This window comes from Camellia sinensis, chromosome 9, assembly GCF_055761805.1.
Source record: "Camellia sinensis isolate YWXY chromosome 9, ASM5576180v1, whole genome shotgun sequence".
NCBI lineage: Eukaryota > Viridiplantae > Streptophyta > Magnoliopsida > Ericales > Theaceae > Camellia > Camellia sinensis.
In genome coordinates, this window is record NC_138969.1 from 132,040,778 (window position 1) to 132,068,338 (window position 27,561).

A 27,561-nucleotide genomic window follows, 5' to 3' on the forward strand; every position below is an offset into this window, starting at 1 on the left:
ATCAAAAACAAAAAATTTGAACCAACTACACCACACTATTACGGAAGCATTATAGTTCTCGTATTTCTACTCGTCAAATAGAACCAAGAACTCTAGCATGAGATTGAATTAATTCTTCTATATTTTTTTTTTCATTTTTTTAATTTTATATATACATAAATACTTTCTAGAAAGTTTGATTAAATAAATCCATAATCCAACAAGCAACAATCAATTCAAATTCTGGAGATTTTAATTTTCAAGTTAAGTTAATAAACAATTGAACTGAAACCTAGAATGATACAAAAATCTGAAAGCATCTAAAGAGAACCTAGGAAAGTTCAATCTCAAAATGGTGACTGAGTAAAGAAGAAATTTAAATTATTTAATAAAGTAAAATCAATTATTTTGGCCCCTTCACTAATAAAACAATTTCGATTTTGGGTTTAGTGTTAAACACTGGACTTAGTTGAATTTTGACAAGTTAATATCAAAATAATTAGGATTCTCCTCTAACAAAAACAATCATAAACAATCATGTTGTATTAGTATTTAGCATACTTGGGTGGGTTTTAGTATGTAAAAATCAAAACAATTTCTCAAAAAAAAATTTGGGGCCTTCCATTCAATTGAGATCTGACCCAAAAAAAAATTATGTTAAGCCTTAGAATAAGCATTATTCTTAAATGGAAGCTTATTTTTTGGCCCAAATATGGGGGCTCTAAGCGGCTGCAGGGCCAGCTTTGTCATCCATTGGAGGTAGTGGCCAAAAGTGATTTCTAGTGAGAGGTCGTGGTCGAAAGTCAATGTTGGTGGGAGATGGTGGCTAAAGGTGATTGTTGATACCTAGAGATGATTATCGATTGCAGGGCCCAGTGGAAGGTGGTTGCCAGAGGGCTAGAGATGATTATCGATTGCAGGGCCCAGTGGAAGGTGGTTGCCAGAGGGCTCAGACGACATTGGTCAGTGACATTGACCAAAAAAGGTTTTGCTTGCGAAGGTGGCCAAAGGTGGAGGTGACCAGATGTGATGACCAATGGTGATGATAAGTGGGGGAGTGGTGGTTGGGAGAGGGTGGGAGAGAAAGGAAAAAAATGAAAATTTACTGCCTCAATCATAACCAACCAACCAATATATCGAATTCATTACTAGAAATTTACAGCAGGGGGAAAAAAAAATTAGGCAACCTAATTCAAACAAAGAAAGCTATACTTGACCTCACTGAAATGGAACACTTAGAAAGAGGTATGTAAATACTCATTTGCTCCCTGTTAACCAATCACTGAATCTTTCCAGTTTACAATATGCAGTAAACCAGCTAATTATGTTTCATAGCAGATGTTGCACAATCAATAACAATCGCAGAGGTTTTACACTCTCACAAATAGCTCAAAGTGTTCCTACTTATCGACATCAATCACTGAGACAAACTGCCTTCTTTTCTTTTTCTTTTGGCAGATGGAAAACAAGGTCCAAGCATAGAACTATAACATTAAGAACCACGAAATAGGGAAAACAACAATATCAGAATTTTGAATTTCCTTTTTGAGACTAGGGGAAGAAAAATACCCAAGTTAAATGGGCAGCAACTTCCCATTTATATGTGATATGCCTCAAGACAGTCAACTGCAAGAAATATTCAAAGTCCATTAAAAATTATCCAAGCGGAATGAAATATAAGTCACAAGATAAGCAAATGCCCACCCTGCATTTTCAGTCTTCAGCTCCAACTGGTCTAACAGAGCCATCTGCCTTCTGGGTTTCTGATATTGTAAAATGAAACGATTAATATATTATAAAATGGAAAAAGAAGAGAAAAAAATTCAGAAATAAAGAAAATCTAGAGAAACACACGGGCAATGAAAAAAATGAAAAGAAAAAAGATACAATGATACGAAATATCCAAGGGAGTCACCAGGACAGAAAACATAAGTGACCAAAAAAGAAAAACCATAGTTAAACATGACAGCTATTTTTATCACCATTCCAAACAAGTTCTAGAATTATTTGTCAAGTTTTATTAATAGGTTAGTCTTCAAATGTTTATAAGATGATCTAAAATTCATGTCAGTTTCTGTCATTGCCAAGTCATTCACAACTCAGAAATTTTAATCTATCCAAAGTTAAAAACATTCTGAAGTAAAAAGCATGTCATTCTCTTTGTAATCCAACTTAAAAAAAAAAAACAAAAAAAACAAAAAAAAAAAGAAATAAAGAAAGGAAAACCTAGAGCATGAGGCTCCGGCTAAAGGAGGTTCTGCAAGGGCAAGGGCAAGGGCAAGGGCAAGATGAACACAGCCTGGCCCTCCATGACTTGACCCGACAAACTCATTCTTGAAATTCCTCCAAGATAGTCATGGCTTTTTTAAGAAAATAAAAAATTATGTTTTTATAGATTATCTAGTACCTTGCACCACATTCCATCCTAACCTCAAGTTTGTTTCAAATAATATTAGCTCTTATGAGATAAATAAAATGAAATGCAATAGTAAGCTTCTAATAGCAATCAAATCAAGTACTTAACATAATCAAAATTTATACAAATATAAAGAAACTAGAATCTGACACACTTAACGCAAAATCCATAAACCAGTGAGGAAAGGACGATACAAATGCATAAGCACATGGCCGCATATAACAATAAATTAGTTCATAATATTGACATTTCTTTTCACACAGTTAAATCATGCAGAAGCCCTCTTCTTTCACTAAGCTAATTCTAATATACTTGTACTAGATATTTAGAATGGAAGCACGTTCTTAACCTCAGAGCTCAACAATTGAATTTTCAGCTTAACATGACAAGTAGCAACTAGAACTGATGTGCAAAAATGCCAGTCTATTTAAGGATTCTTGAACAACCTAAGAGAGCATAATCCAAAACCCTACGCAAGTATCTCAATAGGTAAAGCCCTATAGCACCGGTCAACAAAAGCTATTATGTCGTCAATGGATGTGATCTACACAGTCAGATGACTTTATGTAATCAAACTCATAAACAAGTAATCGCAAAGGTGGTTTGAGTAAAACTTCACTATGTTTAACTTTTGAAAGAAAAAAAATTAAAAAAATGAAAGGTAAAAATATTCACATGGTCACCTAATGCGAAGTCCGAAATTAAGTTCCAGGTAAGCGAAAGTAACTAATGCTGTATAACTTATTTTTAAATAAATAGAATTTATTGAAATGAAAATGACCAAAATTCAAGAGTAAACTTCAAGTATAGGGGTATGAGATAATGTGTATCCAACATTTATAGTTGGGCACATATCCAATAAGCATGTCTACTAATTCAAGTTTACCATATAATTATAATGAAACTTCCATATAATTCATGGAATGCTCTTTGTCACCTTGTAAACACTATTTCACCCTAAAATAAAAAGAACATTAAGAAACATGAACACTTTATCATGTCCTCGTGTCCTTAGACAACAGAATTAGATGAATTCAGCATTTAGACACACACCCATGCCCAATACCTTTACCGGAGTCCATGTAACCTAGCCTCTACTATTATAATATATTTTACTGTGAATTAATGAAAATTGTCTCCTCTTTCTTCGAAAACTTTACTGGTAAAGGTACCATTTAAACAATAATGATTGAATTCCTTAAACTCCACGACACTCAGCACACGCAACAATTTTGGTCAAAGGCCCTTTCTCCTCACACATGAGCCGAGAGCTCCAACCTCATTGAACATTTTCAAAGCCTCGAACACTTCTTTCCACTAAAACCAATTCAACAAAATCATCTCTTCTTGTTAATTGCACCAAAATAGAGCCAATCAATCAAAGCTACACCTTAATTATTTCTTTTATAAAAAATTATTTTAAAAAAAATGAAATCCCCTTCATAAATTTCTCTCATTTTTGTTCCTCCAAGCATGATTTATCAATATCATTTGATTTTACATGCATTGTTTAATGAATTAAATATATCATATCGTCATCTTTAACACAATGACAAGTCACACATGAGCCAAGAGCACCAACCTCAATGAACATTTTCAAAACTTTTACCACTTCTTTTGAATAAAAAGGATAATTCAGCAAAATCACCTCTTGTTTGTTAATTGCACCAAGATCTAACCCATCAATCAAAGCCACACCTCGATTATTTCTTAAAAAAAACACAATCCTCTTTATAATTTTCTCTCATTTCACTCCCTCCGAGCATGATTTACCAACATCATTTATTTTACATGCATTGGTTAACAAATTAAATATGTATCACAATGACACACATTGCTTTTCTCATGAACTAAAATCATTGTCTTTTCTTTCTTATCCAAGCATCTATCTTCCAACACCTTCCTTTTCTGGTACATATTGCAAGTCATACACAAGATGCATGCCTGATCATGTAATCATTACCCAAACGGATCCACAACCCACCCAAGGGAAAACAACGACAAAAGGAAATGAATCTTCAAGTTTTAAGCTTAATTCAAATAATCGTGGAACCAAATGACATTTTCCGTTCTCTACAAAGAAAAGAATAAATTATCATGACAGAACTTTTTTTTCGTAAATATCATGACAGAACTTAAGAAGGCACGTTTGTGGTAGATTGGACTTTGTGTATGGAAAAACACATAATTCCATTTATGGTTCAATCACAAGGAACTAAGAAGCACAAGCACAAATATGGACACGGACATATTGATACGAAATTTTTTTAAAAAAATGCATAACAAGACACATAGAGGACACTCACAGAATTTTTAATTTTGTATATTTATTATACGTCATGTATATGAATATATCATTTCAAGACAATAAATAAATGCAAATAACACTAATTTCTATACATTGGCGTTGGTTTTCTTTTATCATCATATTTAAAGTTTTTTTGTTCAAACTTATAATTAGTTTTGTGTGTATCTAATCTAATCAATGGACACGCGTTTAAGTAATGGACACATGTGTCCTTCAAGTGTCCAAAGAGTGTCCAAGTCTAAATTTTCTTAAAAACAATAAGACACGTTTGGATAAGTGTCAGACATGCGTCGAGAAGTGTCCAACGAGTGTCGGTGTCCGACACAATTCATGCTACTTTTTTGGAAGTGTTTGTACTTCTTAGAAAAGGGAAGTTGAAGATTGATCCCGCTCAAACCTAATTCAATCCAAGCAACCATTAACAGTGTTGGGTTCAAGACAAAAACTTCAGGTTTGACTTGGGGCAGCTCTAGGCCTCCAAAAGACAAAGAATATAGGCTCAGGTTGAGCAGACCTGGACCTAGCCAAGCTGGTAGATGTCATGCAATTTGTGAGAACTAAGACCAGGGTTGAGCAGAATTGTTAGAACTGTTTGAGTATGGCATGCAATTTGTAGATGTCATGCAGTTTGTCAGAATTGTTTTCTCCTAGTAGATGTGATGCAATTTGTGAGAACTAAGACCAGCTAATATGGAAAGGAAAAAAAAAAAAAAACACATTGTCAAATAACCAAACCAAACTTTAAGTCCCATTAAATGGGGTCGGCTACATGAATCATTCTTATCCACGCGGCTCTATCAAAGGCCATTCCGTTAGTCAAATTAAATAGATCCATATTTCTATTTACAACGCTAGCCAACGTTAATGTAGGCCTATCCGGTCCCATAACACTTCCATCTACCGTCACTGCATTGCGTCTCTTCACTACTGCCTCTGTTGGTCTCCGTTGAATATGACCAAACCATCTCAATCGATTCTCTCTCAACTTATCTTTTATTGGTGCTACTCCTACCCATTCCCGAATACACTCATTCCTAATTCTACCTTGTCTAGTCTTGCCACACATCACCTTAACATCCTCATCTCAGCCACACTCATCTTATCTACATGTTGTTTCTTGGTTGTCTAACACTCCGTCTCATATAACATTGCTGGTCTAATAGTCGTTCTGTAGAACTTACCTTTTAGTCTAGTGGGTATTCGTTTATCGCACAGTACTCCAAACGCACTTTTCCACTTACACCATCTGGCCTTAATCCTATGAGCCACATCTGCATCAATCTCCCCCGCTGTTGTGATAATCGACCCAAATAACGAAAATGTTCACTCTTAGGCAGTTCTTAGTTCTCAATCTTCATTTCTCCTCTACTTTCATTGTTATTGTTACTAAATTTATACTCCATGTACTCTGTCTTAGTTCTGCTTATCTGGAATCCTTTAGATTCAAGTGTTTTTCTCCAAATCTCCAACTTTGTGTTAACTCCTTTTCTAGTCTAATCCACTAGCACGATAGCGTCTGTAAAAAGCATTCACAATGGCACATCATCCTGAATATTTCTTGTCAACTCATCCATAACTAAAGCAAAAAAATAAGAACTTAAGGTAGATCCATGGTGTAACCCTACAATGATAGAAAATTCATTTGTCTCTCCAACAGGCGATCTAATAATGGACACCACCCCTTCATACATGTCCCTAATCACATCAATGTAACATTTTGTCACCCCTTTCTTTTCTAACACCCACCATATTCTATCCTGAGGCACTCTATCATATGCTTTCTCAAGGTTGATAAACACCATATAAATGTCTCTTTTCTTTTCTCTACACTTTTCTAATACTCTCCTCAAAAGATAGATCGCTTCCATTGTTGGCCTGTCAGGCATAAATCCAAATTGATTCTCTAACACCTCTATTATATCTTACAATCGGCATTCCATCACCCTCTCCCACACTTTCATTATATGACACATTAACTTGATTCCTCTATAGTGGTTGCAATTCTAGACATCTCCTTTATTCTTATAGATTGGCACTAAAATACTCTTTCTCCACTCATCAAGCATGTTCCTAATTAACAAAATTTTGCTAAACAATCTAGTCAACCAAGCAATCCCCTTGTTACCCAAATGCTTCCAAGCTTCAATAGGGATATCATCGGGTCCTAAAGCCTTATTTGATTCATCTTCTTAAGTACAATCTCCACTTCAAAGTTCCTAATCCTGCGATAGAACCTATAATTTTGGTTTATCGAATTACTAGTTATTTCTTCCCCTATTGACGTACCTCTATGTTCCTCATTTAATACTTTCCCAAAATAGTTCTTTCATCTTTCCTTAATCTCTTCATCCTTCACCAATACCTTAGAATCCTCACTCTTGATGTACTATACTTCATTAAAATCTCTTGTTTTCCTCTCCCGTATCTTAGCAAGTTTGTATACCCTCCTCTCCCTCCTTACTATCTAGTCTAGTATATAGGTCATCATAAGCTTTCAATTTAGACTCTCACTACTTTCTTAACCTCCTTATTAGCCAATCTACAGCTCTTAAAGTTTTCCTCAGTTTTATCATTCTGCCACTTTTTAAAGTACTCTTTTTTTGCCTTAACTATCCCTTGAACCTCTTCCCTCCACCACCAAGTTTCCCTAGAGTTAGGCCCCGTTCCTTTCAACATTCCAAGCACTTCCCTTGAGATTCTCCTCATACAACTGGCCATCAAGTTCCACATAGTATTAGCATCATCTTCCAAGTCCCAAGTACCTTCCTTATCCATTCTATTCTTAAATATTTCTAATTTATCCCCTTTTAGGTTCTACCATCTCGTCCTACGACGCCCACCATCCTTCCTAGCTTGGTATTGCCCTTTAAAAAATAAATCCAATACCAAAATCCTATGTTGAGAGGCTAGGCTCTCTCTAGGAATCAAATGAAATCAACAAATAAACAAAGGAAGAGGATTCTTTATCCTGTAAATAGTTAGTTAAAAAATAATCAAGGGAAAAAATAGTAGATGTATGAAAGTCTTGTTCATAAACAAAAGCAAGGCCACAAGAAAAAATGTTACATCTACCAGTGTTGTGAAAAGCGCGCCTAGGCGCAAGGCGCAACGAGGCACACCCATTGCGCCTGAAGGGGACCCAGGCGAGGCGCGTTTGAAGAGTCGCGCGTCTTGGATGCAACTTGGACCAGGCGCAGCGAGGTGCAAGGCGCGAGCCTAAGGGGCTTTTTTTTTTTCACTTCTTGAATTTGATCTAACGGCTGTGATCTGTGTGGGAGAGGCTCCAACTAGGGTTATAACTCATGTAATACAACACGGCAGCGAGAAGAGTACATGAAAGAGAAGAAGAGGAAAGGAGAACAAAGGAAAGAGAAAAGGAGAACAAACCTGGTTAGCGACAACTTCGACGACCTCCTTTCGACTTTGCCGACTTCATCTTCTCAATTTCGACGACCTCCCGTCGACTTCGTCTTCTTAACTTCGACGACTTGACCTCCCTTCGACTTCGATCGCTCTCTCTATCTCTCTCGCCTTGGCCTCTTGTCTTCTCTCTCTCTCTTCTCTCTTTCTATCTCCCGGCTTCTCTCTGTCTTATCTAGCCTCTGTTTTACCTATATCTTATATATAAGTATATATTATCTTATATCTTATATAATATATATTTATAAATATTAATAAAAAAAAACCAAATATATGTATGTAAAATAAAAATAAATTATATTACACTAAAATTATAAATTATTTTACACTGTTGGTAAAATATAAATTATTTGTAATTATTTTACACTGAAATTACAAATTATATTAGATTGAAATTAGAAATTATATTACACTGGTGGTCTGTTTTTTTCCTTTCTCTGTTAGGAAAAAAAAAATTGCAAATAATTAATTAATCACACATTACATTACACTGAGATTACAAATTATTTTTCATTTATTTTCCACACCCTTTGTCTTGATTACTTTTTGTTTTTAAAAAAAATTGTCTTAGTACTGTGAATGATTAGTCTACGTTAATCTATCTATGTTTTACTAAGATTGTACGCCTTGCTTCAATAAAGCCCGCGCCTAGGCCTCGAGAGACCTTCAGCGCCTTAGTGCACCTTAAGCCTTTAAAAACACTGACATCTACAACATGATTGATGCAGGATCTTTAAACTTTCAGCACCAAAATAGGTTAAATAAAGTGAGAAGGTAGGCTGAATGTTTATGGGAGGTTTAGGACAAATTGTGGCTAGTCTGAAATTTAAGTTTTAAGACAGGAAAAACAAGCTTGATTTTAGGCAGGAAAATGTAGTAGAAATAATGAAGTGAAATGGTAATTAAAACAAAGATAACTAGCCAATCACACCTAGGTTCAAGGGCAATCACACCTAGGTTCAAGGGCAATCACACACAAGAAGAGAGATGTATCACACATATAGAGATATAACAAAGCTTTCTTATTTCTTATTTCTTCAAGTTGTGCTCAATACACTGTGAGCTTACATATTTATAAACATCTCAATACAATTTAAGACAAATAGTTGAAGTACAAAATTCAATGTAAAAGATACACTTTAATGAGATTTTCAAAGTAATGATAATGCTTAGAAAATCTTGGTGGCTGGTGGCTAAATTTTCAACATTATCAGGCTGAAAATTAGGCTTTATTGGTGGCTAGTGGCTAAACTTTCAACATTATCATGCTGAAAATTGGCTGAATGTAGTAGACATCATTACTAGGCTAATTCTAGGATAGAATCTTGCCAAATAATAATGTTGGCTTTTGAATTTGGTTTCCCTCTTCTTTTGTAATATTTTTCAAAAGGAGTTGCCATATCATTTGCATCATTTCTCCCTCACTTGGGAAAACTAGACTCCGACGAGTTGAAAGAATGGTACTTCTTGCACAAATCTCAATCAATCCTTTGAAATTCATCATCAGAAATCCAAGTGCAATCTGACAAAGGTAAATTTTTCCACTTCACCAAGTGCTTTTGGTACCCACCACTCCGAGTTGCAACAACATTTGTATCCACAACAATTTCTATCTCATCACGAATGTTAGTAATTGGAGGAAGGCAAGCAGTAGCAACATCGGTAGACGAGATATCAACATGACCACAACAGAAGGTTAGGTCTTCAATATTAAAAATGTTGCTAATTCCCATGTCATCTGGTAATTCCAAAACATAGGCATTTGAATTGATCTTGTGAAGAATTTTATACAGGCCAACGCTTCGGTATTGGAGCTTTTTATACTTATTGGGCCTCGTTTGGCATGTTATAGTTTTAGCCTAAAAGCCAAAAAGTTACTAAAAAAAACAAAAAGCCTATAACCTATACCAAAAAGTTAAAGATTCTCTTTTCTCTCTACTTTTTACACATCTTTCGTAAAAAACCAAAAAGTCATTCCAAACATACTATTTTTTTTAACTCATATTTTAGCCAAAAAGTCAAGAAGTTACTAAAATAGTTTGTTTTCAAACGAGACCTTGGTTGGAAAACGCTCAGGTCGGACAAGCACCATAACTTTATCTCCAACTTCAAATTCAGCATGGCGACGACGTAAATCTGCTTGACTTTTGTAGCTATCATTAATAGTAGCGATTTTACGATGTACATCAGCATGAATTGCTCTGACATGCTCAGCTAATTCATTTGCTTCCACACTATGTCGACCAGAATGAGGCAAAAGGACCAAGTCAATTGACTTTCTTGGTTGCATGCCTAACACAATTTCAAAAGGGCTATGACCAGTGCGTCTGTTGATAGAGCTATCATACTCAAATTCAGCCATAGGAAAGATCAGATCCCAAGTTGACAACTTACCTTCTACTAAGCAGCGAAGTAGATTTCCAAGTCTTCTATTGACAACTTCTGTTTGGCCATCAATTTGTGGATGGAAAGCAAATGAGAACTTTAGCTATGCATTCATAAGACGCCATAATGTCCGCCAAAAGTAACTGGTAAATTTGACATCTTGGTCTGACACAATGGTTTTGGGAAGCCCATGGAGTCGCACCACTTCCTGAAAGAACAACTTCGCCCCATGCACGGCATCTTTTGTTTTAGAACAAGTGATGAAGTGCGTCATTTTTTAGAAGCGATCGACAACAACATATATGGAATCATGTCCTCTGATGGTCTTTGGTAACCCAAAGACAAAGTCCATACTTAGGTCTTGCCAAGGCTCATGAGGGATTGGAATGTAGAGGCCTGTGTTCTTTCTCCCCTTTCCCAATTGACAAACACAACATTGGGAAACCATCACAACAACATCATGCTTGAGACTGGGCCAAAAGAATATTTCCTCTATCATAGCAATTGTTTTGTCTCGCCCAAAGTGACCCCTTCCATGAAATTCCCAAGTAACCTAATCACAAACAGATGTAGAAGGCAAGCATAGACAATGCCCTTTGAACAAGTAACCATCTTGTAGGGAGAAATCCGGATCATCACGTTGTTTTCCAGCTGGTAATTCAGCACGTATAGTGCTGAAATCTTTGCATGTGGGGTACTCGTTTTCCAAATTTTCAAACCCCACAACTTTCACGGCCATTATAGTAAGCACATACACTACTTGACTGAGAGCATTAGCAACCTTGTTTTCAATGCCCGCCTTGTGTTTGATGACGAAAGTGTAAGCTTGAAAAAACTCGACCCATTTCCCGTGCCTCGGGTTCATTTTTTTCTGACTGTTGATATGCTTGAGAGCCTCATGGTCAGAATAGAGAACAAATTCCTTGGGAATAAGATAATGCCGCCAATACCGTAAGGCTTGCACCACCCCGTAAAACTCTGTCATAGGTGGGAGTATTTTTGCTTGGCATCTTTTAGTTTTTAACTAAAGAATGCCACTGGATGGCCCTCTTGGCTAAGGACACCTCCTACACCAACATGAGAGGCATCGCAAGCTACTTCAAACACTTTGGCAAAGTCTGGTAGGTGCAATACTGGAGATTGAACCATACGATCCTTGATTTCTTCAAAGGCTTTGGAAGATGCCTTTGTCCATGTGAATTGGCCTTTCTTCATGTAATCAGTGATTGGTGCCATAATGGTGCTAAAGTTTTGGATGAATCGTCGATAAAAGGTAGCCAACCCATAAAAACTCCTTACTTCATGCACAGTAGTGGGCGTAGGCCAGTCAAGGACGGCTTTAACCTTCTCTGTGTCTACTTCCACTCCCCTAGCAGACACAACAAAGCCCAAAGGCACTACTCTAGAAGTCATAAAGAAACATTTTTTTCATATTGATGTTGAGTTTTTCTTGTCGGAGAACCCTCATTACTTGTCGGAGATGAAAAAGATGTTCCTCCTTGGCCTTGCTATAAATCAATATCATCAAAGTACACAACCAGGAATTGACCAACAAACGGTCGGAGTACCTGCGACATAATTCGCAAGAAAGTGCTAGGTGCATTACATAACCCAAAAGGCATGGCTAGCCACTCGTACAATCCATCTTTGGTCTTAAAAGCTATTTCCCATTCATCTCCAGGTCGTATGCGAACTTGGTGGTAACCGCTCTTGAGATCTATCTTTGAAAAGATAGTTGCTCCGGCCATCATATCTAGCATGCCGTCAAGCCACAGAATTAGGAATTAGTATTTGACGGTGATTTTGTTGATGGCACGACTATCTACGCACATTCACCACCTGCCATCTTCTTTGGTGTCAACAGTGCTAGTACCGCACATGGACTTAAGCTTTCTCTAATATATCCCTTTGACAAAAGCTCTTCCACTTGTTTCTTCAATTCGGCATGGTCACTAGGATTCATTCGATAAGCTGGCAAGTTGGGTAGTGGTGCACCAGGAACCAAATCAATTGCATGCTAGATGTGGCGCATGGGTGGTAAACCAGTTGGTAAGTCTTCTGAGGCAACATCAAAGAAATCTTTGAGGAGCTGGATCACTTCTTGAGGCATTTCCTTAGGCTGGACAGCTACTGTTTTGCTCAATTCTGTGGTCACCACAGCATAGATAACCCCAACTTCCTTGCTTTTTTGCTCAAACTTCTTCATGGTAAGTAATTGGAGAGGTTTCTTCTCGGTGGCAGCTTGCTGTCTCTTCTTTTCAACAGCATGTTTTGGCTTCTTTTTCTTTATTTTGTTCAGTTCTTCGGTACTCTGTGTAAAGAGTGATATCATCTTTATTGCACAGAAAGTGGTAAGTATTTTCCTTTCCACAATGACACACATCACGATCAAAGAGCCAAGGTGAACCCAATAATATGTGTGTAACATTCATAGGAACAACATCACACCAAATAGAATCCGTATATTTACCAGAAGTAAGAGAGATCAAACATCGTTGATTTACCGATATAGTGGTGTTGTTGATCCATGCAACACGATATGTGGCTGGGGATGTGGCTCTATAGATAATTTTAGCCTTTCAACTGTTAAAGCCAAGACTACATTCATGCAACTTCCTCTATCGATGACTAGCTTGCGTAGTTCCTTTCCACAAGTAACTAATGTCTAGAAAATGGTAGTCCTCTAGTCTTCTTTCTCAGTCTTTGGAGTAGCAAGAATGAGACGAACCACCATGGCAAAAGACTCATCTACATCTGAATCTTCCGAATCATCAGCAAGATATTGTGGTTCTTCATTGGTTGCGTCATTCTTGTGGCCTTCTTGATGAGTCGGTTCCTCTTCATGTTCCATCCCGAGGTGGAGATTGGACTTGGTTGGACATTGGTAGGCCATATGTCCTCTGCCACCACATCAAAAACAAAAGTCTTTGCCTTCGGGCCTTCTTGGAGCGCCACCTATCACATTCTTCCCTTTAATATCATTCAACCTTTGATTAGGCTAAAAGGAAGCTGCCCTAGTACCCTTGTCACCATCATTAAATCTTCTCGCTGCTGCCTCCCCGACTTGGGAAGGAGATTTCTTCACTACCGACAAATGTAAGTACTCCCCCATGTCAAGAGCCACTTGGAACGCATGCCCCACACTGTAAAGGGGTTGTCGAAGCAACTCTCAACTTATATCAAATCTAAGACCAGATTTGAATCTAGCCAAGTATGACAAGGATCTTCACTAATTTGACGTCGTGTCTTTAGCTCGTCAAACTTCTGCATGTATTCTACCACTGACAAATTGCCTTGCTTGAGATTGACAAGTTGTTCACAAAGCTTCTCTTGGTAAGTAGGAGGCATATACTTCTCACGAAGCTTTGCTTTCATCTCTTGCCAAGAAGAAATTGGTGCTTCACCCAATCTCCTTATGTCACCTTCAATGTCATTCCACCATACTTTTGCAAGACTAACCAAATTCATTCTTGCGAAGCAAACTCACCTCTTATCGGACATGTCATACCAATCAAAATACTCCTCAATTGAAGACAACCAATCAGCGAAGACTATTGGGATTAGTCTCCCAACAAAATCTGGCACATCTACCTTTACCTTGGTAATATCGCCAGCGTTGTCTTGAGATTCAGGACAGTAACTTTCGAGCAAGTTCCTATTTCAGTCAACAAAAGGAAATAGTGGCATTGGTTGTGGTCTTTCAACCCTCACTTCCCTTCTTGGCATTGGGCTGCGTGGTAGTTCCACTTGCTGCCCCTCTTGCTCTTCACCTTCTTCCTCATTAAAAATGCCTCCGGATAGTTCTCCTCCATTGTTGGCAACCTGGTTAGCCACAGTATGAGCAAACCTTGTTTCAAGGTCACCCACACGAGACTGAAGGTTTTGCTTCTGCTCCCAAATCTGAAGAAGTAGGTCATCCCTTTGATTGTCAGTGAGTCTCCCGTGGAAATTCTTCCCGTACAAGTAGACATGGTGTTGAACCTGCTCTGATACCAAACTGATGCAGGATCTTTAAACTTTCAGCACCAAAATAGGTTAAATAAAATGAGAAGGTAGGTTGAACGTTTATGGGAGGTTTAGGACAGATTGTGAATAGGTTTTGGTGTTCTAAGGTAGAGTTTAGAGAGCTGAAATTTGAGTTTTAAGACAGGAAAAACAGGCTTGATTTTAGGCAGGAAAATGTAGCAGAAATAATGAAGGGAAATGGTAATTAAAACAAAGAAAACTAGCCAATCACACCTAGGTTCAAGGGCAATCACACCCAAGAAGAGATGTATCACACATCTAGAGATATAACAAAGCTTTCTTATTTCTTCTAGTTGTGCTCAATACATTGTGAGCTTACATATTTATAAGCATCTCAATACAATAGAAGACAAATAGTTGAAATACAAAATTAAAAGTAAAGATACACTTTAATGAGATTTTCAAAGTAATGATAATGCTTGGAAAATCTTGGTGGCTGGTGGCTAAACTTTCAACATTATCATGCTGAAAATTAGACTTTATTGGTGGCTGGTGGCTAAACTTTCATCATTATAATGCTGAAAATTGGCTGAATATAGTAGACATCATTATTAGGCTAATTCTAGGGTAGAATCGTGCCAAATAATAATGTGGACGGACACGTCTCCGGGGCCTACATATCAATGTCAGACACGGACACGCCTCGGACACACTGTGGACACTCGGACACACTGTGGACACATTTCAGACACTCCCGAGAGTACAAAACATAATTTCTGAAACTTGAAGTGGGGATCAAATTGTAAAAAACAAAAATTAAAACAATTAAACCAATTTGGAACCCTAGAATCGAACAGATTGAAAAGAACAGACTAGAGAAAGGCTCGCTACTGCTGCTGCTGCTGCTCACTGCAATATCCAAGGTATATTCTTCGATTCTCTTCTTCTTGTTCGATCTTCTTCTTGTCTTCTTCTTCTTGTTGTTTGAACTTCTTCTCTCTTCTTGTTGTTCGATTTTCTTTTGTTCACTCTCTCTCGCTCTCCTTTTCTTTTTTTTTCTTTTCTTTTCTTTTTTTTTTTTTTGTGCTTACGGAATGTAATTTATTTCGTTTTCTTTTTTATTTTTGGCCTCTCTCTCTCTCTCTAATTATTTTTTCTTTTTTCTTTTTTCTTTTTTCTTTTGGCTGATTAGTTTTCTTTGATGGAACAAATTAGTTTTATCTCTAATCACTCAATGCGATTAGCTATATACAATGAATTTGTGCCTTTTAAGTTGCTTATGGTTGCCGAAACACGATTTGCCTCCACAATTGTTATGCTCAATAGATTGAAGCTTATAAAGCGTGGTCTTTAAGCAATGGTGATCACTGCCAAGTGGAATTGTTATAGATAGGATGATGTTGGGGAGGCAAAATTTGTCAAAGAAAAGATTTTGGATGATGTGTGGTGGGACTACATCGATTATATTCTTTCCGTCACAGGTTCTACATATGACATGCTTAGGACTTGTGATACAGACAAGCCTTGTCTTCACTTAGTGTATGATATGTGGGACACAATGATAGAGAAAGTGAAGATGACAATATATAGGCATGAAAGCAAAATAGTAGATGAGGATTCTACATTTTACAATGCAACACATCAAATTCTCGTAGATCGTTGGAATAAGAACACTCCTCCCCATTGTATGGCACAGTCATTGAATCCGAAGTAAGTACCACATTTAAAATTGTTTTAGATATTTTATTTTAATGGATTTATCTAATCATTCTTGAAATAATTATTTTTCCTATTTTGTATTGTGGGTACAACCCATGATGAGTGGCTCCATGAGGATCCAAATAGAGTTCCTCCGCATAAGGATGAAGAGGTGACACGTGAGAGGAACAAGTGTTTTAAGAGGTATTTTGAAGATATCACAGAGCAAACCAAGGTGATAATAGAGTTTGGAAAATTTTCGAGTTATGTTGAAGCATTCTCCAAATATGATTCCTTTCATAATAAGTGGCACATGGATCCCTACACTTGGTAGTGTTCATATGATGCATATGTACCAACACTTCAAAAACTAGCTTTGAGACTACTTATGCAACCTGCCTCTTCGTTGTAAGAGAAATTGGAGTACTTACTCCTTTATTATTCACTCAATGAGAAGGAACAAAATGGTTCCTCAACAAGCAAAGGACTTAGTGTTCATTCATAGCAATCTTTGTCTTTTATCAAGGAGGAGCTCCCAATACTCGCAAAGGAGAGACAAAAATGTGGGAAATTGCGGGAGATAACTTTGACTCACTTGATGACATTGGAATGCTTGGGATAGCTAACCTCTCACTTGATGAGCCGGCTATGGAAGCGGTCTTATTTACAGATGATGGAGATGGAGAAGATGGAGGCGATGGTGAAGATGTTGTGCTAGTTTCCTCTAGTTAGGTTTACATTTTGTGATGTTTATGATTTTTGTAATGGATGATGTACATTGGATAATATTACATTTTGTGGTTTGGTTTTCATGCATTTTGTAACAAATAATGGTTGGTAGATTGGAATGACATGTTAAGTATTGATGGAATGTAATTTTTATGTTATTTGTGAATGATATATGATGTTAAATCAATGAAATTTTTTTTTTTTAAATAATTTTAACAGTGTTACTTTGTATTTTTCATTACCTTCAATGAGTTTTTTTTTTCTAATTTTATGACATAATAAATAAATTTAATTATATATATTGAACATGTCCCTAACATGTCGTGTCCTCCATTTTTTGAAAATTTGCGTCACTGTGTCGTGTCCCGTGTCTGTGTCCGTGCTTTATAGGGTCCAACTGAACACTGTTTGTAATCAGAGGGCTATGCCTCACCCAAATCAAGACCATCTAACTCTTAATCTAGATTAGGGATGGCAATGGATAACCTACCCTGTGGGTATCCATGGAGACCCAACCCAAATACATGGTTTTTCCTTTTTTTCTTATCCATTGGATAGGGCAAGTGATATTCTTTAAATATCCATAGGGGATGGGTTGGGGATGGGTACCCACTAATTTCCTCATTTTTTTTTTTTTTTAAGATTCACAACAAAAACTAAATATACATTCAATCTTTTTTTTATTTATTTATTTTTTTTTTTAGGTTCACAACCAACTCTTTTTTTTTTTTTTTAAGATCCACAACCAAAACTAAATACACCTCCAATCTTTTTTTTTATTATTTTTTTTTTATTTTTAAGGTTCACAACCATTTTTTTTTTAAATTTTTAAGATTCACAACCAAAGCTAAATATACATTCAATCTTTTTTCTTTTGTTTTATTTTTTTTATTTTTTAAGGTTCACAACCATTTTTTTTTTTTTAAATTCATAACCAAAGCTAAATATACATTCAATCTTATTTTATTTTATTTGGCTCAACAATAAAATCAAATACACATTTATTAACATTGTCACATTATTCTTGTCAAATTTAATGCATATCTAGAATTTTCTTAATTTATTTAAAAAAAATTAAGGACACTGTCTAGTGCAGGTTTCGGTTTGCTTTTCTATGTTATTTTATTTTGTTATGTATTGTAATTTTCAAAATGATTTGCTTGTTCTGAAATTTCAATTAACGAGTATGAATCTATTTGTTTTATGTTATCACACAATTTATACAACATATATATATATATATATATATATATGAATGTATTTGAAAATAAGGAAATTGTAGAGAATCGAAACAAGCATGAGTCGTGATTGGTTAATAGAAAGGATGGGTACAAAGATTTATTTGCTGGAAAAACAAAAAGGGGATACAAAGTCTTACTAAATAATTTTTTTTAAAATAAAAGAACTTTTCTTAATTATGAACAGATTTAACTGAAACCAGCTTGTTTCCCAATGTTGTGCTTCATTTATTTAGATAGAAAATATTTTTTAATGAAAAATATTTTTTATTAAAAAAATTAAAAATATATTTTTTTTATATTTGGTGGTGGTGGTGGTGATGGAACGAAGGTGAAAGTAGGGATTGTGACATAGTGGTGGGGTGATGGCGGTAGTGATGATGGTAGTGGCTATGGTGATGGTAGTGTGATAGTGAAGGTGAGAATAGTGGTGATGGTGTTGTGAAATTACTAAAAATTTAATTGAAAAAACATTTTTTGTTTTTTAAAAGTAACAAACAACAAAATTCGCGGGGGACAAAAGAAAGAAGATGTAGGATGGATTGGGTGTGGTAAGGTATAGATATCTTAAAATGAGTGGTTCAGATTTGTTAAAATTTATAATTAGATTTTGGATAAATTAAAATGAAATGTTCAAATTTGCTAAGAGAAATATGGTTTAATGTCGAAAATGTCCGTGGCTAAGAGATCAACAAACAATTCCTTGTTTATGCCCTGATGCAATTTAATATGGGTCATATAACACTTTCTTCAAACAGGTTCTTTCACATTTTATTTCTTCAAACAGGCTCTTATAACATTATAAACAGGTTCTTATAACATGTAGGGGAGAGAGTGAGAGAGAGAGATGGTTATAATTTTTTTTTTAATCTTCCACGTTCTTCCACATTTTTTTTTAATTACTAAAACTTATTTGATTGTCTCAAAATTATATATTTGATTATTATAAAACAAACTTTTTAATTAATTAATTCATGTGTATTTGATTTTATTGTTGAACCAAATAAAATAAAATAAGATTGAATGTATATTTAGCTTTTATTGTGAACCTTAAAAAAAATAAAAAAAAATAAGTTGTTAGCATTAAATATATTAAAAAAGAAAGAAAAAAGATTGAAGGTATATTTAGCTAAAACCTTAAAAAAATAAAAAATAAAAAAAAATAAAAAAAGAAGTTATTAACATTAAATATATTAAAAAAGAAATAAAAAAGATTGAAGGTATATTTAGCTTTTGTTGTAAACCTTAAAAAAAAAAAAAAAAAAGTTGCTAACATTAAATATATTAAAAAAGAAAGAAAAAAGATTGAAGGTATATTTAGCTTTTATTGTGAACCTTTAAAAAAAATAATTAAAAAAAAAAAGTGATTGTTAACATTAAATATAAAAAATAAAAATGAGGATTAAAGTGGGTTGGGGAAAATCCAAACCCAGTAGGAAATGAGGAGGGTGGTACCCATGGGGAATGGGGAATGGGAAAAATTTATTATAGGGGAATGGGGATAGGGAATTAATATCCACCCCATTAACCCCCATTGCCATCCCTAATCTAGATCATTACATGCTCCACTAGTTCATCTATCACCCACCACCCGGAGAGATACATAGAGGGAGAGAGAGATCACCTACTCGAGAAGATGGTAACTTAACATGCAATAGGCAGTATTTGGCAAAACAAAGAGAGGTAAAAATCTATACAAATTGTTCATTCTTGCAAAATCAGGAGTTACCTCCATCCTCCGTAATATCAGAAGTCCACAAAGTGAGGTTGTCCCGAAGGAGCTGCATGATTAATGTGCTATCTTTATAACATTCCTCACTCAGACTATCCAACTCTGAGATAGCTTCATCAAAAGCTTGCTTTGCAAGGTGGCAGGCCCTGTAACCAAATTACCTTTTAAAAATTTTCACATGGGTTTTCAAAAGGGGAAATGAAACACAAAAAACCAAATGACAGTATGAGTAAGCATACCTTTCAGGAGAATTCATAATTTCATAGTAGAAGACAGAGAAGTTTAAGGCCAAGCCTAGCCGGATGGGATGAGTAGGAGATAGATCAGACTCTGCTGCAGTAATAGCTGCCTGAAAAATGAATTACACAAATAAGTGGCTAGATCGAACACCTCAAATAGACAACATTCAATGATAGACCAGATTGACCATCTTAGCAACAATACCACGATGAAGACTATGAATGCCCACATCTTAACTAAAAAAATCACACCCACATGGCACACACACAGTATCTAATTCATTGAATCAAATTATGAATTAGATGGAAGTTGGAACCAGTAATAAGAAACATAATATAAGGGAACATAAACCAAAAGTAGTAGCTTTCTCTACACAATGATGCACCAAGAAGCTCTCTCACCCAAAAGTAACAAATTCAACTAATAGGTGTGAACATTTAAAGAATAGCTTTACTTCTCAAGCATTGATCATTTAAAGGCGTTTTTGATTAGTAGGATTATAGCATAGGATTGGGATTGTTAATCCATGGACCCACAATCCCATGTTTGATTGTAAATTTTATTAACCGGATAATATGTAAAGTACAGGTGATATTCAATCCGACGAAATTGGTGAATTTTTAACATTGAGAGGGATTGAGGATCATAATTTCAAGTATGAAAGAAAGAAAAAAAAAATGAATACACAAGTAATGGTTGTCACTAATTTAATTGGATAACTAATCTTTACACTGATTCATGGGATTATTAATCATTTCACTCTTAATCAAGTTAATCAAACAAGGCCTTAAAGTACTAACTAACTTGAGGAATTACCAAGATACACTAACAAAATGTTTTAACTAAAATCTCACCTTTCACAACTTTAAGCAGATACAAAACAAAAAATTCCAAGTAAAATGAAAAAAAAAACATTTGAACACCTGATAAGCTTTGAGTGACTCATCAGCAGCCTCCTTCTTCTCCTTACCAGACTTAAACTCCGCCGAATAGCGATAGTAATCCCCTTTCCTGCAGCCAACAACCGAAACAAATCCTCAAATACACTCAACTTTTTATAATAGAGAAACCAAAATTCAATTTTTCTTAAAAAAAATTTAAAATTAAAATTAACATACTGACATTTTATAGAAAAACACTGATGATTCACCAGCAGAAGAAGATGGAATAAGATAGTCATCGATCACCCTCATAATGTCACTGCAAATGCTCGACAATTCGGACTCAACCTTGCGCCTATACTCCTTGATCCGCTTTGCATTCAGCTCATTACCTTTAGCTTCCTCCTTCTGCTCAATCGAAGACAAAATACGCCACGAAGCTCTCCGAGCACCGATCAAGTTCTTGTACCCAACGGAAAGCAAATTTCGCTCCTCAACAGTCAATTCGACATTGAGCTTCGCTATTGTCTTCATCGATTCCACCATTTCTACACAAAATCAAATTCAAAAGATAAAAATAAATAATTAAAAAATAAAAAATAAAAACCTAGTTCCAAAAAATTAGCTTAAAAACTGTAGATCTAAAAAAAGAAGAAGAAAGACACCATCGTAGCGTTCGGCTTGTTCGGCGAGCTTGGCGGTGTAGACGAAGTTGTCGCGGTCTTTGATGGAAGCCATGGCCTATCTGTGGAGTTAGGTTTCGTTTCTTCGACTTCCGAGTGTATCGATATATATATATATATATAGGGGTTGAGTGTCTGTGTGGGTGTGTATTAAGTATTTGTATGGGAGAGACTACAGGGTATTGAAGATGCTGTGACCGTCTTGAGTTGAGTTGGAGGAGAGGGCTGTAAACGGAGAGATTATTCGGTGTTACTGGGGCATAGTTAGGTAGTGTTTCATGAATGTTTTGATTGGCTAAAAGTATCTCCAATGCTTACTCAAATTTTTCTTCAAATTTGAGTTTGAGTAAAAATTTGAATAAAAGTCTAGGCTTGGTCTGGCATCCTAAAAAAATTCAAAAAGTTAAAAAGGAGCTAAAAAAATTAAAAAATTATCACTATTCATAAATTAAAAATATAAAAAAATTAATTTACATAATATTTTAATACAAATCAACCAATTGATGTGACTCATACAAACTGATGGGAGTGGATTGTCAAAGGAAAAAAAAGAAAATTAGGTATATATATTCATTAAATTAGAAGGTAATGTTGGGCCAATGAAAGCCTATCACGGGTCTCGTTTTGATAAACTGAACCGTTCAATATGTAACACTCGTCGAGTACTATATATTTAAAAAAAATCACGTTGATCGGATATCGCTAACTACATGATCAAATCAGTTTTATATAAAAAATGGATGGTGTTATAGTTAACGGTTGACAAAAAAACTAACACGATCAAATAGCTATCGATATTCGATCATCGTGATTTTTTACAAGCATATAGTACTCGATGAGTTCTACACATTCGACGGTTCTAATTGGCAAAATGGAACCCGTGGTGGCCCCTAAGGGCCGAACAACACCGTCCAATTTAAGCCCGAAAAGGAGGCAATCATTTCTCATCTCCTAATCAGCCCACTACACTGTCCAACCTATACGGCCTACTTCACTAACTTGTCCTATACACTTATTTATATAATTTTTTAATACACATTTTTCGTAAAAAGTCAAAAAGTTAACCCAAACATTCATATTTTTTTTCTCAACTTTTTAGTCTAAAAATACAAAAAGTACACTTATTTAGGACACCTCAAACAACCCCTTAATGTGATATGTTGTTACGGATGACAATGGAGAACCTACCCTATAGGTACCCATGGAGACCCAACTCATATGCATGGGTTTTATCCTCTTTTTTTTTTTTTTTTCTTTCATGTCGGGTCAAATAAGTGGTGTTGTTTAAATATTCATCGGGAATGGGTCGGGAATGCGTATCCGTCCATTTCTATCACGACCCAAACCCAGCCCTATGGGTTTAGCACCGTAACCGGCCAGTAATCCGAGATTACCGAAGGCCTGTAGAACAATAGAACAGTAAAACAGAGTACAGGGCCTGACGGAAGCCAAAACAGTAAATAAACAATGTCCAATGAGCTGTGACAGTCTGCATGCAAAAAGACTTTCCAACCATAATTACATTCAGTGGAAAGGTATACACAACATATATACAATCATTCAGAATAGGGACGTACTCCTTATATAACAATACAGTAAGCATTCGGTCTATACAAAACAGTAAGACAATACAGAAGGGGGAATTGTAAAACACCCCTAAGCCTTAACATGATAGGCTCGGAACCTCGCAGTGAGGCACATAGGCTGGCTTGACAAAACTGGAGTAACCCTGACGCTCCTAACCGCGGTCTAGTGCCTGTACACCTACATATATATATGAGCAGTGAGCTAAAGCCCAGTGACTAACATAAAGCGTAAAGAGGTTAAGAATGAATGTCCTTACAGTAATGAAAACAGTCCATTTAAACAGTATTTCAGTCGTTCAATCAGTACAGTCATATGTGGTACACCCATTAGCATAACAGTAGGTCTTAAAAGACCGAACAGTAATGATGGCCATCAGTCAGTAAACAGTAGTGGTTCCAACAAGGGAACCGACAGAGAATTCTGTCACAGTAACAGTAAACAGTAGGTGCTAAGAATGCCACAATACAGTTTAGAATATAGGACATACATTCATTCAGTTAACAGTAATCAGTTCAGAAAACAATACAGTTCAGTTGTTCAGAAGATAATCATTTGCGAACATATCTTTACACAAACGTTACTCATAGAGTTCTGGGCTACAGTATGCTAGAGCGTGTCTCCCCAGTCGCTAACCCTACACAGTTAACAGAGTGAACACACTAAGCTACACAGCTGGGAAAGATAGTAACTTAATCCCTAAATGCCTCGGTGTGTTCTACATCTACGCCCTCATGAAGATGTCTTAAACTAGGCCTAAGAGTGCCTATAATGGGATGAGGATGCAAAGATGTACTCAAAAAGCAGTTTTAGAAGTTTCAGAAAAACAGAGTCCCGCTCGAGCGCGGTTTTACCCGCGCTCGAGCGGACATGCAACAAGGTACATGCTCGAGCGTCAACTTTCCTGCTCGAGCGTACTGTAAAAGTACTGGATGGGTGAAATCTCCGCTCGACGGACGCTCGACGCCCGCTCGATCGTGAGACACATGCCTCCGCTCGAGCGTCCAATCCTCCGCTCGAGCGGACTGTAAAACAGTGCAGAGAAAATACTGGATGCTCGGATTCTACGCTCGAGCGTCACCAGTCCCCGCTCGAGCGGAAGTGTAAAATCTGGAAAACCCAGATTGCACCTCCAAGACAAAAACCAAGTTTTAACAACTCAAAACTCGACCTCTTGGGCTGAATTTCTAGAAAACATTTGTAAACACATAGTTAAACATGATTCAAAACTCAACTTTGAGAAATCAAAGCCCAAGGGTGTTTAATTCAAACCCAATTTCAAACCATTTTCAAAGAACAGGATGAACATGCAAACATGCATGAATTCAAATCAATTCAAAGCTTCAATTTGATGCTCTAAGGAGCCAATTGTTTCCAAACCATGATGAAATCATGGACTTAAACATAATTGTGAACATGCAAGTACCATTTTGCCATGAAAGCAACTCAACATCTACAATATAACCATGCATGCAAGGATTGAGCTTCAATTCAACAACAATGAACCAAAACATGACTTAGTTCTACAATGAAGCATGAATCATGCAAGAACTACCTTAATTCATAAACAAGAGGGCAATTACTCTACCTTAGGTCTTGTATTCAAGGTTTGGGAGCTCAAATAGCAATCTACACTTCAATTACCAAGCAATTCTACCAATGAACTCAAGATCCACTCAATTCTCTCTCACTCTCTATCCTGGTCGGTTGAGTCTAAGGAATGAGCTGATGAAATGTGTATGTATGAGTGTAATGAGGCTCAAAGATGATTCAAGTAGTGGGCCACTAAGTGGTCTAATGGTAATTAAGTCAAGCTTAAGCAATTGATCAATATTTAATCTAATTTAATCATACCTAATCAGTTTTCAGATAAATACACCATAAGATCACATTAATTATGAGGATCATAAAACATCAATCAATTCTCGGTTTGGCCGCCGATAAGGACTTCAATTAGCAGTTTAAACATAAAACGTGAACAGATCAAGTAAACAATCAAACAGATATAATACAGATTAACACACATACTCAGTCAATTCAGTTTCAGTTTTCAGTCAGTTAGTTCAATACTTTAATCAGTTCAATTATCAGTCATAATCAGTTCAGTTTGACGGTAATCAATGTTTATCGGTAAGCAGTGATGAGGGTTATTACAGTCTCCCTTCCTTATAAAGAGTTTAGTCCTCTAAACTCGAGTTACCTTCATTCTGGAAGAAAACAGGATTCAGTGGAAACAGTTCAGGATATCTTTTAGCCATGTCCTCTTCCCTTTCCCAAGTGGCATACACACCACCATGGTTTTGCCAGTCGACTTTCACCAGTGGGATCGCTTTGTTTCTCAGCTTCTTGATCCTTCTGTTCACAATCTGTATAGGCCGTTCCTCGTAAGTGTAGTCATCACTCAGCACTATACGAGTAGGCTCTATTACATGGAAAAGATCCCGGAGGTAGTCTCTCAACATAGAAATGTGGAAGACGTTATGCATATGCTCCATTTCAAGAGGAAGCGCAACTTGATACGCCACCGGATTGATTTTCTCAATAATCTCATATGGTCCGACGTATCTCGGTGCTAACTTGCCTTTGACTCCAAAACGAGTCTGGCCTTTCATCGGTGTCACTTTCACAAATACGTGATCACCCACTTCATACTCTATGTCTCGTCTTCTGACATCAGCATAACTCTTCTGTCTGCTCTGCGCAGTTTTCAGTCTCTGTTGTATCAGTTTCACTTTCTCAGTTGTTTCATAAACAATCTCGGGCCCAAGCAAAGGCCCATCTCCAACTTCTGCCCAGCAAATCGGAGATCTACATTTTCTGCCATACAATGCCTCGAAAGGTGCCATACCAATACTTGAATGATAGCTATTGTTGTAGGCGAATTCAGCCAATGGCAAATGGCTTTCCCAGTTTCCCTGAAAATCAAGGACACACATTCTCAGTAAATCCTCTAGAGTCTGGATGGTCCTTTCTAACTGGCCATCTATCTGAGGATGATAGGCACTACTCAGTCTCAATTCAGTACCCAGTGTAGTCTGTAGGCTTTGCCAAAACCTCGATGTAAATTTCGAATCCCTGTCAGAAACAATGGACACAGGCACTCCATGCAGTCTAACAATTTCATCAATATAGAGTATAGCCAATTTGTCCGCATTATAAATTGTCTTAACAGGTAAAAAGTGAGCAGATTTAGTCAGTCTATCAACAATAACCCAAATCGAGTCCATACCTTTACTGGAGCGAGGCAATCCCACAATAAAATCCATAGTGATATGTTCCCATTTCCACTCCAGTATCGGTAAGGGCTGTAATAAGCCTGCGGGTCGTTGATGTTCGGCTTTCACTTGTTGGCAATGAAGACATTTCGATACAAAATCAGCAATCTCTTTCTTCATTCCCGGCCACCAGAAATTCAATTTCAGGTCTTGGTACATCTTCGTGTTCCCTGGATAGATAGACAGTTTTGAATTGTGGCCCTCTTCCAGAACTCTTCTTCTCAATTCAGTATCATTCGGTACACACAGTCTTTCTTGAAATTTCAGTACATCATTCTCAACCTTGAAACCCGGTCTAAGTTTAGTTTCCCTTTCTTTGATGATCTTCGTCAAGAAGTCATCCAGTTGCTATTTCTCTTTAATTTCTTCGATCAGTGCCGGTCGAGCAGAAATAGCAGCTAAGGTTCCACCTTGTTCTCGCAAAACAATTTCAATTTCAGATTTTTCAAGGTCACAAAGCAGCTCTTTCTGTCCAGTGAGTAAACAGGCTAAGTTTCCATTTGATTTCTGACTCAATGCATCGGCAACGGTATTGGCTTTTCCCGGATGGTACAAAATCTGTAGGTCATAGTCTTTAATCAGTTCTAGCCATCTCCACTGTCTCATGTTCAGTTCTTTCTGTGTGAAGAAATATTTTAAACTCTTGTGGTCGGTATATACTTCACATGTCACCCCATACAGGTAGTGACGCCAAATTTTCAAGGCAAATACCACTGCAGCAAGTTCCAAATCATGGGTCGGGTAGTTCTTTTCGTGCGGTCTCAGTTGTCGGGAATCATAGGCGATTACTCTCCCATTCTGTATTAAAACACACCCCAAACCCTTATGAGAAGCATCACTAAACACAGTATAACCATCCGTACCTGAAGGTAAGGTAAGAACCGGTGCAGTTACTAATCGAGTTTTCAACTCCTGAAAAGCAGATTCTCTTTGGTCAGTCCAGTCAAATGATATCCCCTTCTGAGTCAGTTGAGTCAACGGTAAAGCAATTTTGGAGAAATCTCTGACAAATCTTCTGTAATATCCT

The 27,561-nt window shown here is 36.6% G+C and overlaps 1 protein-coding gene across 1 annotated transcript; it reads right to left on the minus strand.

Annotated features, from left to right (window-relative positions):
• Positions 1-1,214: 1,214 nt before the first annotated feature.
• LOC114319735 (14-3-3-like protein D) lies at positions 1,215-22,007 on the minus strand. The gene is made up of 7 exons (XM_028266791.2): positions 21,658-22,007; positions 21,234-21,540; positions 21,035-21,122; positions 20,111-20,220; positions 19,869-20,017; positions 1,684-1,742; positions 1,215-1,605 (listed from the first exon to the last, which is right to left on the minus strand). The coding sequence occupies exons 1-6, from the start codon at positions 21,728-21,730 to the stop codon at positions 1,693-1,695; spliced, it is 777 nt and encodes a 258-aa protein (XP_028122592.2). The 5' UTR covers positions 21,731-22,007; the 3' UTR covers positions 1,215-1,605; positions 1,684-1,692.
• Positions 22,008-27,561: the final 5,554 nt, after the last annotated feature.

Coding starts and splice junctions, on each gene's coding strand:
- LOC114319735 (XM_028266791.2), bottom strand. CDS start 21,730: ATGGCTTCCATCAAAGACCGCGACAACTTCGTCTACACCGCCAAGCTC. Junction 21,541..21,657: donor ACAAGCCGAACGCTACGATG/GTGTCTTTCTTC, acceptor GATTTTGTGTAG/AAATGGTGGAATCGATGAAG. Junction 20,221..21,034: donor AGTCACTCAAAGCTTATCAG/GTGTTCAAATGT, acceptor TTCATTTTTCAG/GCAGCTATTACTGCAGCAGA.